Here is a 17,868-nt window from a genome sequence, read left to right on the forward strand (position 1 = left end):
GAAGCACACTGATATATGATTTCTGAGTACTCAAATATGTATAAAAGTTCTTTATATTAATGACATCTTTTTTCGGATGAAAATTTCAAATTTTTTTTGAAATTATGCTATTGATATATAATATTTGAATATTAAATATTTCAGATCTGACAGTAATATGTGACTTGCACGTTTTGATATTAATGATATATGTTTTTTCAGATGAAAATTCGTACAAAACATTAAAAATGTACTAATATATGATATTTCGGCATAAACTCTTTCACGTCGAGTAGTAATATATAATATTTGAGCACATAAACAAGTATAGAAAATATTTATATAGGTTATTCCAATTTTATTTGTACCATATATAAAATAATTTGTCATACAATACCATATATATGTTCCAGATTTTCAATATTTTGTAACGAATTTCATCCGAAAAATATGAGTCTGAGAGTCCAGAAACATTTTTGTGTGAATAGAAATTGCAGAAAAAGTTTCGATTTGACAAGAACTGAATACACTTTCAACTATGTTGGCGAGGATTTAAAAGCAAGCATCTCATTCTTGGAGCAAATATACGGTCCATTATTTTGATCTTAGACAGCAGCTCATTAATTAATTCAATTTTGTTTGCTTCGTTGGACCAATTCGAGTTTTCGTGCTTTGAAATAATATAAAACTCCTATAAGACCGTCTCATGGGTCAATTTTATGAGAAGAATCTCATATTCGACCAGAGCTAAGAAAAATATTACTTTTTATATCAAAAATATTATTTTTAATTTAAATATGGATCAAGTCAATTCGTCTCACATATGATAAGACCAAATTTAATGCTTGTTTACCTTTCCTATAAAATAAAATATTTCCCAAAAACATAAACAACAGACAGATATATATAGTCCAGAAATAAATTTGGGGCTTGGTTAAAATTTCAGAATCAGATATTGATACATGAATCTCTATCGGCATTCTCGTTGGAAAAGTGGTGGAAAAATATATGGCAGCTAAACATCCCACAAAAAGTTTGAATATTTTTTTGGCGCGCGAGCAATGAATTAGTTCCCACTGAACTTGTTTAGAAGACATGTACATACCAATGGATGTTGTTTTTACTGCAGTTCTTCGAATGCTTCAACAAGTCATTGACTAATCTTTTGCCTCCTTGTAAGGCATATTTGGAAAGGCACATTTTTTTGGCCATATCTAAAGAAATGCGGTGTGCTGTCTTTTATATCATATGGGTTGTGCCTAATGGATCAAGTTTCACAACCTGAATTTGAATTGTTTGCAATGTTTGCTTGGGCAATTTGGAAAGAGATTTGTATTTTAAAACATAATAGCCATATTCCCAACAAATGTATTAAAGTTGAGTGGGTAATATTGTCATATCTTGAGCAATTTAGAACAGCTAGATGTGCTTGGAATTTAGCTTCAGGGGATGTGCAGAGTAGCAGGGATATGAGGTGGGTGCTTCCTCCGTTGGGGTAGTGGCGACTTGATGTCGATGCTGGGTTTAATGATACTGTTGGTAAATATAATATGGGTGCTGTGATTCGAAATCATTTTGGAATTATTGTTGCTGCCTCAGCCATAGGTATACGTAAACCAGGATCAGTGTTGGAGGCAGAGCTCTCGGCTATTCATTTTGGTTTGATGCTTGCTGTGAGAGGTAACATTTCTAATGTTTGGGTCTTCGAACTCCTGTAATGCTGTTAAAGAGGTGACGTCGAAGTCTGAGACTCGCAACCATCAAAGACTGTTAGTCTTGAACATATTTGATATCTTGACTTCTGGTAGATTTAAAAAGTTAGATCATGTTAGTACTTAGTAGAAATGCAAACAAGTTAGCGCACTGTTTAGCGCATTTTGCTTTATCTCGTCCTTCTCGTTCATGTTGGATGGAGGGTTTTTACCCATCGTGGTTGATGGATGTAGCTACTGTTGATTTAATTAATGCATAATATCTGATTTCCCCTCAAAAAAATAAATAATATTATATCAGTATTGGATTGTTATTTAAATAATTTTTGGGAGCAACAAAAAGTTTTGTTTGGAAAAAATTAATTCTGAATTGAATAAAGTGTAGGTATATTATGAGACCGTATCATGAATCTATAACCGTGTTTGAAGTGAAAAGTAATATGTTTTGTATATATATATTTAACCCGTGCGATGCACGGGATGATATTATTAAAAATTAGTAAAAAATGAATAGATATTTAAATTTTAAAAAATAATACAATTATAAAAAATAAAAATAAAAACTATTTTTTCACTAATTTTAAAAAGTTTCTTATATACAACGCACGTCGATTAATTTTTTTGGATAATAATCACTATCATATATCAAAATTTTAGATCGTGTTAGCCTAAGGCAATAACATGATGTTTATCGTGTTTAGTGTATTGATTTCGGCCATCAACCTTGATACATATTTAATTATTTATTTTTCGAGAAGTTATATATTATTATTTTTTAACATGTGATAAGAAAATATTTTTAAATCACATTCAATAAAATTAATAAAAAATATTTTTTTAAAAATTCAGTAATTTCGTCTAAATCCACATTCACAAACAATTTTGTGACATGACACGTGTTTGACACATTTGAATCATAACAATAATTTTTTCATTAATATCTTTATCCAAATGGGTTGTGATTTAATTTACCAAATCTCTTCGTAATATACACAACAACCTATTACTTCGAAAAAAAATGAAACATTTGATCATAAGTAGATTATGTATAAATCAGAAAAGTTATTTTATTAACATTTACTATGTGTATTCTAAAATAATGTCAACAAATTTTAAAAGGTGTCTTCTAATAAGATGTTTGCTTTCTTTAGAATTGGTTTAATCATTTCCGTTACGGGACATTATACTATCATGTATTCGTGAACTTTGTAATATAAAAGAAAATTATCACATCAGTAATAAAAAATAATTAAAATTTTGTATAAATAGAAGAATAATATTTTTTATTTCTTGATCATGAAAGATAGATTTCAAACTTAATGTTTCGTTGTTTCCATATGTAGGTATTTCATAACAACGAACAAATCTAAATTTAACGAACATTACATCTTGAAAGGATTCAACTCATATATGGTGCTGAAAAGAAGAGCTATTTCAGAATTCAATTTGGAATAAATAAATTTAATAAGATAAATTTTAATAAAATTGGTTTATAATATAATATGCAATATTGCATTATTTATAATTTAAAATTTAAATAAGAATCTCAAGGGAGAAAAAAGCATACATTGGATGCTTTTGACAGAATTACAACATACATTAACTCTTTAAAATTATGGAAATCCCGAATTGCATGAATTGAATGTCAAACATTTCTGATTATTGAGGGTAATATACATGTGTATTGAAAGTAATTTAATGTCCATTTGAAATTATTTTGAATCTATCTCTTTTAATTTTCTTGTGCTATTTTATTTGAATTTTTAAGAAGACAATTCAAGATATACAATATACATATGAATTTGGAAGAATACTACAATGCAATAATTTTTTAAATTAAGGTAATTTCGAAATAATATGTATTTGGGATAAAAAATTTATGATTATTAAATAGTACATTAATGTCCATTGGAATACTTTGCTGTAATGATAATTTTTAACACTCAACCAATTTTATTTTTAGAAAATTTAAATAAACTAATTAAATATAATATTTCTTTTTTAGTAAGTATTTTGAGAAATAAATTACTTAAAATAGCAAAATTTATTTTTGGATGATCTACTTCATGAGTGATACTAAACATTGCAATCATTTTTATTTTAAATTTATTTATATAGTTTTTGCTTAAACTGATTGATATAATTAATGCAAAAAAATTTAATATAGTTTACTTTTTCAATATAGTTCAGTTTTAATTTGAGTAAAAAAATAAAAAAAATATTTAATACATAAATTACATTTGAATTAATATAAAAATTAATTAAATTCAAAATTAAATTAAATGAATTGATATAATCAATGCAAACAATAATTGAAGTGGTCATTTATTGCAGTGCACATATTTCGATATTGATGATAAATCTTTCCTTTTATAGAAATGACATTTTGGCGGGAAATTACTATTTTTGGCAAAAACTCTGTTTTTATATATATATAGATATATATATCCCATTAAATACTTATGATCGAGTGCTCTATCCTAATTATTAACAGTGTCACTATCAATGAAAAATAATGGTTTATTAAAGTAACAATTTAAAGTAATTCTTTAATTTAGTACTTATGTAACGTAATTTTCAAGTTTATAATATAGTACCCATTTCAATAATTATTTCAACCGCCACCAATGAACTCTCTACTTTAAATTTTCTCTTAAATTGCTTTTAATTGTTGTTAGCATCGGTATATCAATGGGGAAGTTATTGAAAAATCCCCAATCAAAAAATTTCTTTGGCTTCACTCCCTACCCACAAAATTGTGGTACTATGTCATACAAAATGTGGTACACTTCATATGGAAATGTAGTACACTTCATGTGGAAATGTGGTATTAAAAAAGTACCTAGGGACTGAACACAAAAAAAAATGGCGGCTGGGGACTGAACCCAAATTTCCCGTATATCAATCGCTATAGGTGTATTAATTTTATTCTAATTCACACGTTAGAAGAGAGATTCTATGTAAAATAGATAAAGAATTTAAACGAAAATAATTATATCGTTCTCTTTCAACTTATACATTTTCCATATTTTTTTATTAATCAATCAATTCACGGTCCTAATCCATTAATTTATATTTTTTTCCATTTTAGTTATTTTTCATCGAAGTACTGATGTCATCAGTCACATCATAAATGTTTGTACGTTAGCAATTTTCGGTGATTCGTAAACTTTTTCCGACTCCATGTAAGCAATTCAATGAAAATGAATTAAAATAAAAAAAAACAAATAATAATTAGTTGACTAAGACTGTAAATTAATCGATAATGTGACTGAATATCATAATCATGCAACTTAAAAAACAAAAAAAAAAATGCAATTTCCCCTAATTTAAACAACCAAGGTACCGCTTGATTTGAATAATAAAATAACCGGAGGATTTGTAACTTGAGTGATAACAAATTGAAATATTGAGATATATAATATGGTGTGATAAAATATATAGTGTGTGATATTTTTGTGTATCAAGTTATGTGTTGTTTCAACTATTTATATTACATATTTATTATTCTTGATAACAAAATCATCATGATATTATTACTCTTCAATATATATTTTTCCTATGTCAAAATTCTCTTGTATGTTTTCAATTTTTGAAAATACACGATATAATTAAATAATTAGTAATTTTTGATAATGCATGACTAAATATAATTGATTGACTATTATTTAATTAATCAATAAATTATTTTTAGACACATCTAGAAGATTCATTGGGAATTTTGCACGATAGTCTACACTACTCAACTATTATTTAATCAGCATATTATAAATTTACTAATTAAATAATTGACCGCGATCGACGATCAGATAACGTCAACATGACGAAAACACAAATCTCGTTCATATAATGAAAAACAAAAATTTCGAGAAACAAAAGTTTTCATGGATACATTTTTGGCAGTTGTCTATTTTGTGAACTATTTCACCAAAATAGCAAGTTGTACTCTCATCACAAAATTAGCGGTCATGATAAGTTCTACAACTTCCAAATATTGAATCTACTTACAAACTCTTCTAGTCATTTATAAGTGATAAGTTTGATCTCCATCATACTTAATCATCAAATTCAAATCCTTGAATTCGACTGTCTCAATGGTAACACATAATCCAATATTTGTTAAACCTCAATGGTTCATGGATACAACTAGCTATAGGTTTACAATTCACCTGATTCGAGACAAGATTTATTTATTATATGGGTTCACCTTAATTAGCTTCATTATGTGTATCAACCCCTTGATCACAAGAATGTCATATCACATCCTTGAGATCATTGTAAGAGCGTCTAGTAGCACCGCCCCATGATTCCCTATGTATCACTGATAGTACCTGCAAGAACCAATATGTTATGCTTAGCATACAGTATTGTCCATGTATCTCATATATCTCGATCAAATGTGCAATCATTTGTATATCGAGAGTTGCATATAAATTCGATAATAATGTGATGTATCTTTGAGTAATAATAGTGACATCAGATATGCAACTAGATAATCACCTTCCCTAAAGCACATTTCTTATTTTGACCAGATATTCCTTGCACTATTAACTCATCATATCACGTAAGATATCCATATCCGTAGATGAGCGATGGATCCCTTATTACAATGCGTAGAGCTACACTCAGTCTCCCCACCTGATGACCCTCGTGGAATTAGTAAACAAGTCAAAGTATTGTGATAGTACGTAGATCCTTCATGTTGTTCCGGGACTAAGGACTAACGTTGTACAACCATAACCGCAAACTATTCTACTTGGTAAATGATAATCACTTGGAAAGTTCGAGGGAGGATTGTTCAGTTATTCATTCCATTATCACTCATCTGTATGATTGGACATCTCCATGTCCATACTAATAAAAAAATGCCGTTAACATCATAGATTCTAGTCTCAAGCTCAAACGAACTTTATCTATATTAGGCAGCTGAATCAAGTAGGAATTATTTAAAATATACAATACACGCCTGATGAATTCATGATCAACATTGCGAAGAAGACCTCATGATACTAAAAAATATTCGAAGGTTTTTACAGATAAATTGAATTGTTATAATTGGATACATCCGTAAATTATTATTAAAATAAAAATTATTTTACATTAGAGTCAATAAAGCTCAAGCCACAAATTGACTTGTTGAGCACTCACTCTAAAAATCTCTCATTTGTCATACAGTCAATTTCCATTGATCTTAGAACTGCTGTCTCACGATGCTTCTCAAACAATGGTCATGGCAGAAGCTTTTTCAGTGGATCAACAACGTTGTCTACATATGCGACTCTCTCAAACAATATGTCTCATCTTCCCACAATCTCTTATATTATGTGGATCTTCCTCAGTACATATTTGGATCGCTAATGAGATCTAGGCTCTTTTGTTTGTGCAACGGTACAGGTGTTGTCAACAGTATATCGGGACAAGATCAATTTCGTTAAGAATGATGCCCAACTCTTGGATGAAATTTTTCGGCCTCATTGGTTGAATCTGTTGTGATGTCCTGCTTGGAATCTTCCGAGAGACAACATTACCATTGAGCTTGAATACAAATCCAAATGTTGATTTCGTATCATCTATATATTATTGGAAATTAGAATCAGTATAGTCTTCCAATTTTAATTCCCCACCCTTTATAGACCTGGCTTTGAGCCGGGCCGATTCCAGGTCAAACCCGATGGCTCTAATCGGTCCGTTTGTGGTAGGTTACGGGCCAGTTATGGACATGGCTATTCGAGTCTGGGTCCGAGTTTGGTTCAACTCTTTTTTTTTCTTAAAAAAATATTATTTAAATTACATAAACAATATATAAAGAAAGAACCTGCACTAATATAATTATAACAATATAGGCTACAAACGGTAATAAAAAAAAGGACGTGTTTTAAAGGTTGAGAGATTATATAAAGACGAGAATAAAAAAATCAAGAATGTGTTGTTGGGTTTGAGAGATCATATAAAGATTATTTTGTTGATAGTCACATCTATAAATAATAATATAAATTTACAAACATTCAATATACCAAAAATTCACGTTGAATTGTTCTGTTATTTAAATTCAAATTTATCTAATGGCATAAAAAAATCATACTTCAACATCATTTCTACAACTTCATATCATCATTGTAAGAACGTAAGATGAATTTACCAATGCTTACATCAGCATGAAATGCCTCATTTCTTCGATTTCATCTCACCATTATTTCTTATTTGGAGAACGGATTTCTGTGGCCCGTTTCCGTTATTTTACTCATTTTTTTAAAAAAAAATGGGATTAAAAATAATGATCATAAACCGCACCATAGATTATTGTTTTGTCAAGAACCACACTGCCTAAACTACTTGTCATGGTATTTTACTTAAGATTATAATAACATATAAACAACACATTCAATTAAAGAAATCTTCATTCGGTCACTCTCTCAACTCTCTTTAAAAATTCCACGTCCTACAAAAAAAGCTCATCCTTTTCTTAAATATTCTTCAAATTAGTCTTAAAAAGAAGAAATCACGAGCAACTATGCAACACCAAGCATCAAATAAATAATTTTGGATGAAGAGATCGATTGAGTGCTCTCTCCTAATTACAAATAGTTTCACTATTAATGAACAATAAGGGTTATTAAAATAACAATGTAAAGTAATTTTTTAATTACTAAGTATCTGGTTCTTTATCCGTGAGACCGTCTCACGGGGTCAACCATGCTCATATTTACAATAATAAATAATATTTTTATTATAAAAAAATAATATTTTTCATAGATGACTCAAATAGGAGATTTGTCTCACAAAATTGACTCGTAAGACTATCTCACAATTTTTTTTTATTTAGTTATTACTTTTGCAACGTAATTCTCAAGTTTATTATATGGTACCCAGTTCAATAATTATTTCAACCGCCACCAATGCACTCTCGACTTTAAATTTTCACTTAAATCGCTTTTAATTGTTGTTAGCATATCAATCGCTATACATATAGGTGTATTAATTTTAAGCTAATTCACACGTACGTTAGAAGAGAGATTCTACGTTCCATAGATAAAGAATTTAAACGAAAAAAAATTAAAATGAGTCTCATGTGAGACCGTCTCACGAATTATAATCTGTGGACTGTGAGACAGGTCAACCCTATCTATATTCACAATAAAAAGTAATACTCTTAGCATAAAAAGTAATATTTTTTCATGGGTAACCCAAATAAGAGATCTGTCTCACAAATACGACCCGTGAAACCGTCTCACACAAGTTTTTGACAGAAAATTATATTTGTTATGGTGAAAAAATTATATTGTTGGTCTTTTAACTTGTATTTTAATTTTTGGTCATATATCCGTTAACTCATGGTCTGATTCTACTAACTTTTATTTTTATTTAATTTTAATCATTTTTCACGAAAGTATATGTAACCTCAGTCATGTCATCAATTTTCGATAACATGTAACCATTTTTTGTGGCACACGTGTATTTTTCATAATCATATTGATACTAAGGTGAAAATGGACTAAAATTGAAAATCATGCAAATGAATTGTCATTGAATAAAACTGCAATGTCCTTAAGTCAAACAACTAAGAGTAAAATAAAAAATATGTATAATTTAGAATTGTTAAAAATTCATTGTTTGGACTTCATAAATAATGTAAAAACTTATGTGAGACGGTCTCACGGGTTGTATTTTGTGAAACAGATGTCTTATTTAGGTTATCCATGAAAAAATATTACTTTTTATGCTAAAAGTATTATTTTTTATTGTGAATATCGGTAGAGTTGACTCGACTCACTGATAAAGATTCGTGAAACTATATGACAAGAGACAGAGGTAAAGAGGGGAACCCACAAAAGTCGCGACGATTATCAAACCAAATATATTCTTCAAGAAAATCTATGTATAAATATCCTTAGATCTTCCTAAATTACTCTCACATTCCCGAACGGGCGAAACATGGCTTCTCAAATCCCACACATTGTTGCCTTTTTGTTCACCACCATTATCATCTCCTTCATCATTCAAACAAGCCCCGAACAAATCCTGCAACTCTGGAATTCCATGCAGTTTACTTCTCTACAGATCCTCTGCTTTTCATTCTTCATCGTTTACACTCTGACTGTGTTCCTCATGAAACGGCCCCGAACTGTTTATCTCGTAGATTTTGCCCTCTTCAAGCCTCCTCAAAGCATGCGAGTCTCCTTCGCAGGTTTCATGGAGCATGCAAGATTGGTTTTACCCACTCAGCCTAAAAGTGTCCATTTCCAGATGAGGATTCTTGAACGCTCAGGTCTTGGTGAAACAACATGCCTGCCACCCGCAATCCATTACATTCCTCCCACCCCGAATATGGCTCTTGCTAGAGAAGAAGCTGAACTTGTGATCTTTTCTTGCATGGATTCGCTGTTTCAGAAAACCGGGATCCAGCCCAAAGATATCGATATCTTGATCTTGAATTGCAGCCTCTTTTCTCCGACTCCATCTCTAACAGCCATGGTGGTCAACAAATACAAAATGAGAAGTAATATCAAGAGTTTTAATTTATCCGGAATGGGATGCAGCGCGGGTTTGATTTCACTCGATTTAGCGAATGATCTTCTGCAACAGCATTCAAGTTCAAATGCTGTGGTTATCAGTACAGAGATTCTGACACCCAATTGCTACATGGGTAAGGAAAGAGCCATGCTCCTTCCCAACTGCTTGTTCAGAATGGGGGGCGCCGCCATACTCTTGTCCAACCGGAGCTCCGATCGCAGCCGCGCAAAATATCGTCTATCTCATGTTGTGAGGACCCACAAAGGAGCTGATGATAAATCATACAGATGCGTATCGCAAGAAGAGGATTCCGAAGGGAATGTCGGAATAATGTTGAACATTGATCTAATGAGAATCGCTGGAGAGTCTTTGAAATCCAATATCACTACACTTGGCCCTTTAGTCCTTCCTGCTTCGGAGCAGCTACGCTTTGTTATTTCACTCATCAGAAGGAAGCTATTCAACCCTAAAATTAAGCCATATATTCCAGATTTCAAGCAGGCTTTTGACCATTTCTGCATACACGCCGGCGGAAGGGCGGTGATCGATGAGCTTCAGAAGAGCCTCAACCTCACGGCGGAGCAAGTGGAGGCTTCGAGAATGACTTTACACAGATTTGGGAACACTTCTTCTTCTTCACTTTGGTATGAACTGAGTTACATTGAGAATAAAGGGAGGATGAAGAAAGGAGACAGAGTGTGGCAGATTGCTTTCGGGAGCGGATTCAAGTGCAACAGTGCGGTTTGGAAATGCAATCGGACGATCAAGAAACCATCGGACGGAGCTTGGGCTGATTGCATCGATAAATATCCAGTCTATATACCAGAAATCGTCAAACTTTAAGGAAATCTGAAAATTAAATTTAAATAAAATTTCAATATTGCGTCTCTCCCCCGTGTGTGTATGTGTGTTTTTTTTCATATTTACCAGGAGTTGGGTGAGATTTTAATCCAAATTCAAGAATGTCTTGCTTTTTTCTTTTTTCTTTTTTTGGAAAGGCTATATAATGTATGTGCAATGTATCCATTTTACGATGAAATACATGTAATTCTAGACTTATTCTAGACTTGCTAATTAACGACAGGTCTTGACGGTTCCCTTACACAGTCGTTAATGAGCGACAGTTTTGCTTAAATGGTCACTAGTTGACCGCGGTTTTAATTAAACTGTCGCTAATCAGCAACGGTTTATAAACTGTCGCTAATATTTGCGACGATTTTAATAAATACTGTTTTTGTTTAAACCGTCGCAAAAGTTTGCAACAATTTTGCTTAAACCGTCGCTAACACCTGATTTTTTTGTAGTGAGTACTGAATATTAATACAATAAAAACTAATATTTTTGACATGAATTTTTTTTATTGGTGATCAAAATATAATATATGTCTCACGAAATTGACTTGTGAGATCGTCTCATGAGAGTTCTTATGTTAATAAAAATTGGAGTTCGACATAAACTGATCGAGTTCGAGTTCGACAATTGACTCTGACGGGGACATATGGCAGAAAAGGTGAGACTCAATCGATCCAACATTCCATAGCTTTAACTAAAAGCGTTCCACATATTGGTTCATACTCCATATTTGTTCATTCTCCGAAATATATATCCAAACAGAGAGTTGCTGCCCCCAAAGTCAAACAAATACGAGAATAGGGTGTGGAAATTAAAGAAACGAGGACCATAAATAGAATTTTAACACAATTTTAGCCAAGCAGGTGTAAATGGACTTAGTAAATCACTACCCAATTGGTAGGCCAACCTATTTCCCACAAAATGCTAGCTTGTTTTTGGTATATAGGAATTGCGTGCGTAGCGGGGCAAAATCAAAGATTAATGGTTAGTTTGGCGGCAAATTAAATATAATCCTATAATGTATGTATGTATGTATTCATTATTATTTGATTCATTATGAGTCATCAACCAATTAAGTAATGAAACTTTATTATTAGATAGTTAGATTGTATAGGATCCATGTTATCATTTATGTGGTGGACCAATTGCATGAAGATAAAATAAACTACCCTTTATATATATATATATATATATATATATATATATATATATATATATATATTGAGACATTGAATTTTACTTACTTTTTTTCCATTCTTTTAAATTACCCTTTATATCAATATATTTTGAAGAAAATATATCACTCTATATAATTCCACGCACTACAAGAAATTTTACTTTTGGCAAAGCTGCGTTATATAAGTAAAACACGTTGCCTAATATTTGGCGATACAAAAACATGTCGTCGAGTTGCGTCGCAAATTGTTTGTATCCAATGTCAATCGGCTCTTTGGCGACGCGGAAAATAAAATGTCACTGACGTACGCATTCGCGACGCTGATCCACACATCGCCAAAAGGTATTATCATATGGCCACGCCTTCTTTGCATCGCGAAATTTATTTTTCGATTCAATTTTTATATATTATTATAATTATTTGACAACGCAAAAACCTCAACATCCGCGTTACCAATTTTTCTATTTTTTATTCATCCTTATTTTCCGACACTATAAAAGCATTGTCAAAATGTGTCATTAATGTTATTTTGTCTATCAAATATGATCAAATAAAATAATTATATTTAACAAAATTTAATAGATGTGCAATTTACTATTCAATAATCAAATATTTTTAAGAAAGATAAACAAACTAATCAAATAATGTCCAAAAACAAAATTACTCAAACACTAATTAGATAATTTTGAAAAATAATAATGAAAGAAACTACATAGTCCTTGCCGGAGTTGAGGGAAGTGATGAAGGAGATCAAGTCGAAGAACATGTCGGTAGAGCCTGGAAAGAGAAACCAAGAATGACTTGTTGCAAGTACTGCAATAATGCATCAAATTTTTGTTATTGCTCAATATAGCTTGTTACCACTCACATATAGTCTGTTTTTGCTCATCGATCATTTGTTACATAGTCATAATTTTTTCACCATCATCATTATGTTTTGAGTTGGTGTTTGTGGTCCTAAGACCACCCACTATAGATAGTTTAGGTAATTAACCTAAACCCTTAACGTGACGAGCCTAAGACCTGCGTCATGATATCAACATCTTTAGGATGATGCACATTATCAATAATAGAGACGGACACTTCAACCTTATACGACGCTTTAACTGAGTCGTGTTGCCAAAGGACGCAGAACATTGGTGGGAAAATTTCCCGCTACGTATCAACGACGTTGAGTGTGCTTTATGTTGTCAAATGCTTACATTTCGTGACGCATAAGCTTTATCAAGTCATCAAATAACCCAAAATAAATGTAAGAAAATGGACTCACATTATTCGTTATTTGAGCGACGCTGAACATATTACGTATCATCTTACAAATGGTATCATCTGACCACGTTAAACGTACGGTGCAGCGCGATATATCGGTTTCGTGTAGTGACGATTACGAATTTATATCTTGGCATAAAATAATCACGTTTTTCTATTTTTTACTGCATTGTCGTATTTGAAGTGGTCGATAGATTCCACTATATTGAAGTGTCCTTTAGATTACACGTGCATGTTAGCTGAATTTCTGCTTGTCAATTAATAATTAATAAATAACTAATATGATGAAAAAAAAAAAAAAAGAAATCGGTCCTACTTAGTTGCGGAGGTGGAAGTTGGAAGTTTCATGCCAATTTAATTTTTAAATTAATGATAACTTTAAATTATACACAAAGTCTATACCTTCGCATTAAGTTTAAATTTAAGCAATACTAAACGAAATTTCTTCGTCTTTATATATAGATTGACTAGATGGCGACCCTAGTGCGTCTGATTTAGTGTTTTCTTTAAAGAAACAAAAAATTTCTGTCGTTAAAATAGCTAAATATTAATTTACTTAGTTTTAATAGCATATTAAAATAAAATTATTTTATATAAAAAAATATTATCACTTCTTAATAAAATTTTTTTTTATCGAAAATCCCAGTAATAAACATTAGTTTCAGCGACAGCTAAATGACCAGGAGTCCATCTCTGGGAGTTTAATAACTTGATCCCACCATCCCACGAGTCAATTAATTTGCCAAATGGCACACTATACTCAACGTACGCGCGCGAGGTAACATTTATTACAAATAGAATTTATTATGACAGTGAAAGTTGAACTACATATTTGAAAATTGCACTCACTGAATTTCACTTGATATATACTGCGTGATTATATCGTCGTTGCTACGAGAACATCAACATTGTCGAAACGCCGACAGGAAAAAATATTCATTGAATCGATCGTTAGAAACACCTACGTAAGAAGGTTTTACATGGTTTACGTGATAAGGTTACGTAAGAATAACTTATATTAAGATTTTTTTAAATCGATTAGATGGTGTATGGAGTAGACATGGTTTGTAAATTATAATATATTTCTTAAGATTGGAACTTAGACCTAACTCAATCTCAAAAGCTAGCTTAAGGAGAGAATTGTCCAAGTCATATATACAACTCCCAGGTTATTTATCCAACCGATGTGGGACAATTAACACACCCATCTCACGCCCATGAATGAACATCTGAAGCGTGGAGTTTACAAATGCTGGGCAGAACGAGTAGCCTAATTATAGGCAGTCCAACACATAACCGTGGAACCCACCCGGGCTCTGATACCATGTTAAGATTGGAACTTGGACCTAACTCAACCCCAAAAGCTAGCTCAAGGGGGAGGATTATTCAAGCTCATATATACAACTCTCAGGTTATTTATCAAACCGATGTGAAACAATTAACCATATTTGACCAAATTCCATAAAGGCGTTGCATAGTTTGATGGATTTCATTTTTTTTTTTTTTGTTTCAGAGAAGGAAAACTATTAACTTCAAATTCACATCTTGTATGTTTATATAGTGTTTAATGTCAATAAGAAAGCCATTTGAAATTCATTCAACTTAATGTAACTAATGTGTAAGTGAGTAAGATGTTGATTTAATATTTGATATATAGTTGTGATTTATCTATTGAGGTTAATTAAACTCATCTATCAAATTTGGTTGTATAATTATGACATTTTGTTTTATACATGTATGTCAAATTTTGTTGTTTATTATAAAGATTTATTCTATAATATGGGAGCCCATAAGATTCTATCTACATGTTCAGTGTCAAAGTGTCTTACTGGACAAATAGCCCAGCAAAGAATGAATTTTTTATTAGTGGGCATCACTTGCAGATTCTATCAGATTATATTTGAGGGGAAAATTTTAATCAACTTCAATGGAAGTTCAATCGAATTATTAGCAATTTTTTTGTGAAAAATACCATTAAAACCCAGTTCTGGAAACTTTTCATAAGAAAAAAAAAAAACCAAGGAAAATTTAATTTCAGAACTCCAATTAATAAAATTTCGATACTTCACGCATGCACTCGAAAGCTCGTAATAGTAGTGTTTTAAAAACCCGCTTAAGCGCGCGCTTAAGTTTGAAACTCGACAAAAACGCCCCTCTTCGGAGAAAACTAGAAAAAAATGGTTAAACCGTAGTTTGACCGAATTAAGCATTTTTTAGTATTTTTTAATGTGGTCTAGTTGCAAAAACACAATTAATCACATCTATTTATTTTTAACTTTTTTTTTATTTTGAAGTATGTCTTTTTATTTTAAAATAATAAATTAAGTTTATAATTTAGATGTTTATTTTTTAAATTTTAATTATGATTAAGCATATTTAATAATAACTTGACAAATATTTAGTATTTTTTAATGTGGTCTAGCTGCAAAAACAAATAAAGATTGCAATTTTTAGATTTTTATGCTTTTATAAATATGTGAATTAATGCATCAGACTTAAATTTATCATATTTATGTATTATTTTATCTATATATTGGTTTGAAATAATTACAATTACACTAAAATAAAAAACGTTTTTTCACGCATAAGTATGTGCTAATCTCGCTTAAGCTCGAAAATATGGAGCTTGACATCCGCGTTTTGGAGCCCTTCACGTTTTTTAGAACCTTGCATAATAGTAGTGTCTGTAGGTAACATTGGCCCAACTCCACGCCAGATCCTTAACACGCCACTAACTAATTAGGTTTGCATGTACGAATAAGTACTAGGTCGTGCCGATTGGGGCATTGTTTGGTACGTTGGTCCCCAATGGAAAAAGGATACTCTTCATCAGTTCACATTATTACTTCACCATTTGACCATGTGTTATGTCTCAATGTATAAAATATTATTGTAAACTTCGTAGATTCTTAGAATAAATTATTTTTGTCTAGTTCAAATTTTGTAACGCAATGCCTTATAACTCAGTCTCAAGTTTGATATGAGATCTCGAAACACTTATAAGTTTGTCACATATCCAACTGCCCTGCTAGAAAAATATTTATTGTAATGAGAACTAACTCAAAATATAATAAAATTAAATATTAAATGAATTTATAATAAATTAATTCCATTATTGTTATTATTAATATCTAAATTGTTCACAAAACAATATCGATTGTGCTTTATTTATTCCCATTTATCACATGAATTAAACACAAAAACTTGTGTGAGACGGTTTCACATGTCATATTTTGTTACACGGATATCTTATTTGGGTCATCCATGAAAAAATATTACTTTTTATTGTGAATATCGGTAGAGTTGACTCGTCTCACAGATAAAAATTAGTGAAACCGTCTCACAAAAGATCTACTCTGAATTAAATATTATTTGACCCCCCGAAAGTAAAGGCAATTGAATTTAGCTTTCACCACAAGCGAACAAGCATAATGAAAGCACTCACTAAAGTTTCTGCCAACCACACTACTCTCGTAAATAGACTCATTTTTTAAGTTGTGGGAGGGAATTGTTAAAATTGGCAGCAAATATGACATATTATCCGTAATTTAGAAATTTGATGTCGGATGAGGTATAGTCGCATTTTATAATAAACATTTAAGAATAGTAAATTACTTAAATTTACTTATGGATCCATCAAATGTAACATAAAATATTCTTAGATATGATCATTTTAGTCAATTCAATATTATATTGGCAATTGGATTATTTCAGAATTCAAGAAAGATTAGCATTTTAGGAATAGAATGAGAAATCATCGAAAAGATCCAATATATCCGATGTTTGGATTGCAATTATTACTTGAAATTTATATATTTATTATGTTGTCTTTAAGATATGTTTTTAAAATTTTAATATTCCTTAGATATGCGTGTATGTAAATAATATGAAATAAAATCTCAAAAAATTTAACCCCTACATGTCAACTTGCGACGATTCCCTTTTTGCAAAGCTAACATAATTGAGTAGGGAGCATAATGCATTTTACTGAATGACCCAATTCTACACGCTAGGCTTTATCCGTGGACTACCAAATAATAAATACAAATAAATAGATTCTGACTTCTATCCAAATAATATAATTTTTCATATAATAAAATAAAGCCAATTATATATTTATATTGTAAAATTCTTCATTATTTCAAATATTAAAACACTGGGTTTTTTATATGGAGCATAAAACGATATTAAATTCACAATTATTATTTGTATATGTACATATATATATATATACACACAATAAGGACAGGACCCTTGAACAGAGACGTGTTCTACTTACTTGCAGGTCAATGGAAATCTGTATTTGACCAGCAGCCTCAACAGCGTAACGACTACTTTGATGGATGGACTATGAGCAATAAAACAAGA

At 31.0% G+C, this 17,868-nt stretch overlaps 1 protein-coding gene across 1 annotated transcript; it reads left to right on the forward strand.

The window, feature by feature from the left end:
* Window positions 1–9,589: 9,589 nt before the first annotated feature.
* On the forward strand, window positions 9,590–11,276 carry LOC140830535 (3-ketoacyl-CoA synthase 6). Its single transcript, XM_073193890.1, has one exon. It carries the CDS (start codon window positions 9,624–9,626, stop codon window positions 11,043–11,045), a length of 1,422 nt encoding a protein of 473 aa, XP_073049991.1. The 5' UTR covers window positions 9,590–9,623; the 3' UTR covers window positions 11,046–11,276.
* Window positions 11,277–17,868: the final 6,592 nt, after the last annotated feature.

This window comes from Primulina eburnea, chromosome 4 (genome assembly GCF_022965805.1).
Source record: "Primulina eburnea isolate SZY01 chromosome 4, ASM2296580v1, whole genome shotgun sequence".
In the NCBI taxonomy this organism is placed as follows: Eukaryota; Viridiplantae; Streptophyta; class Magnoliopsida; order Lamiales; family Gesneriaceae; genus Primulina; species Primulina eburnea.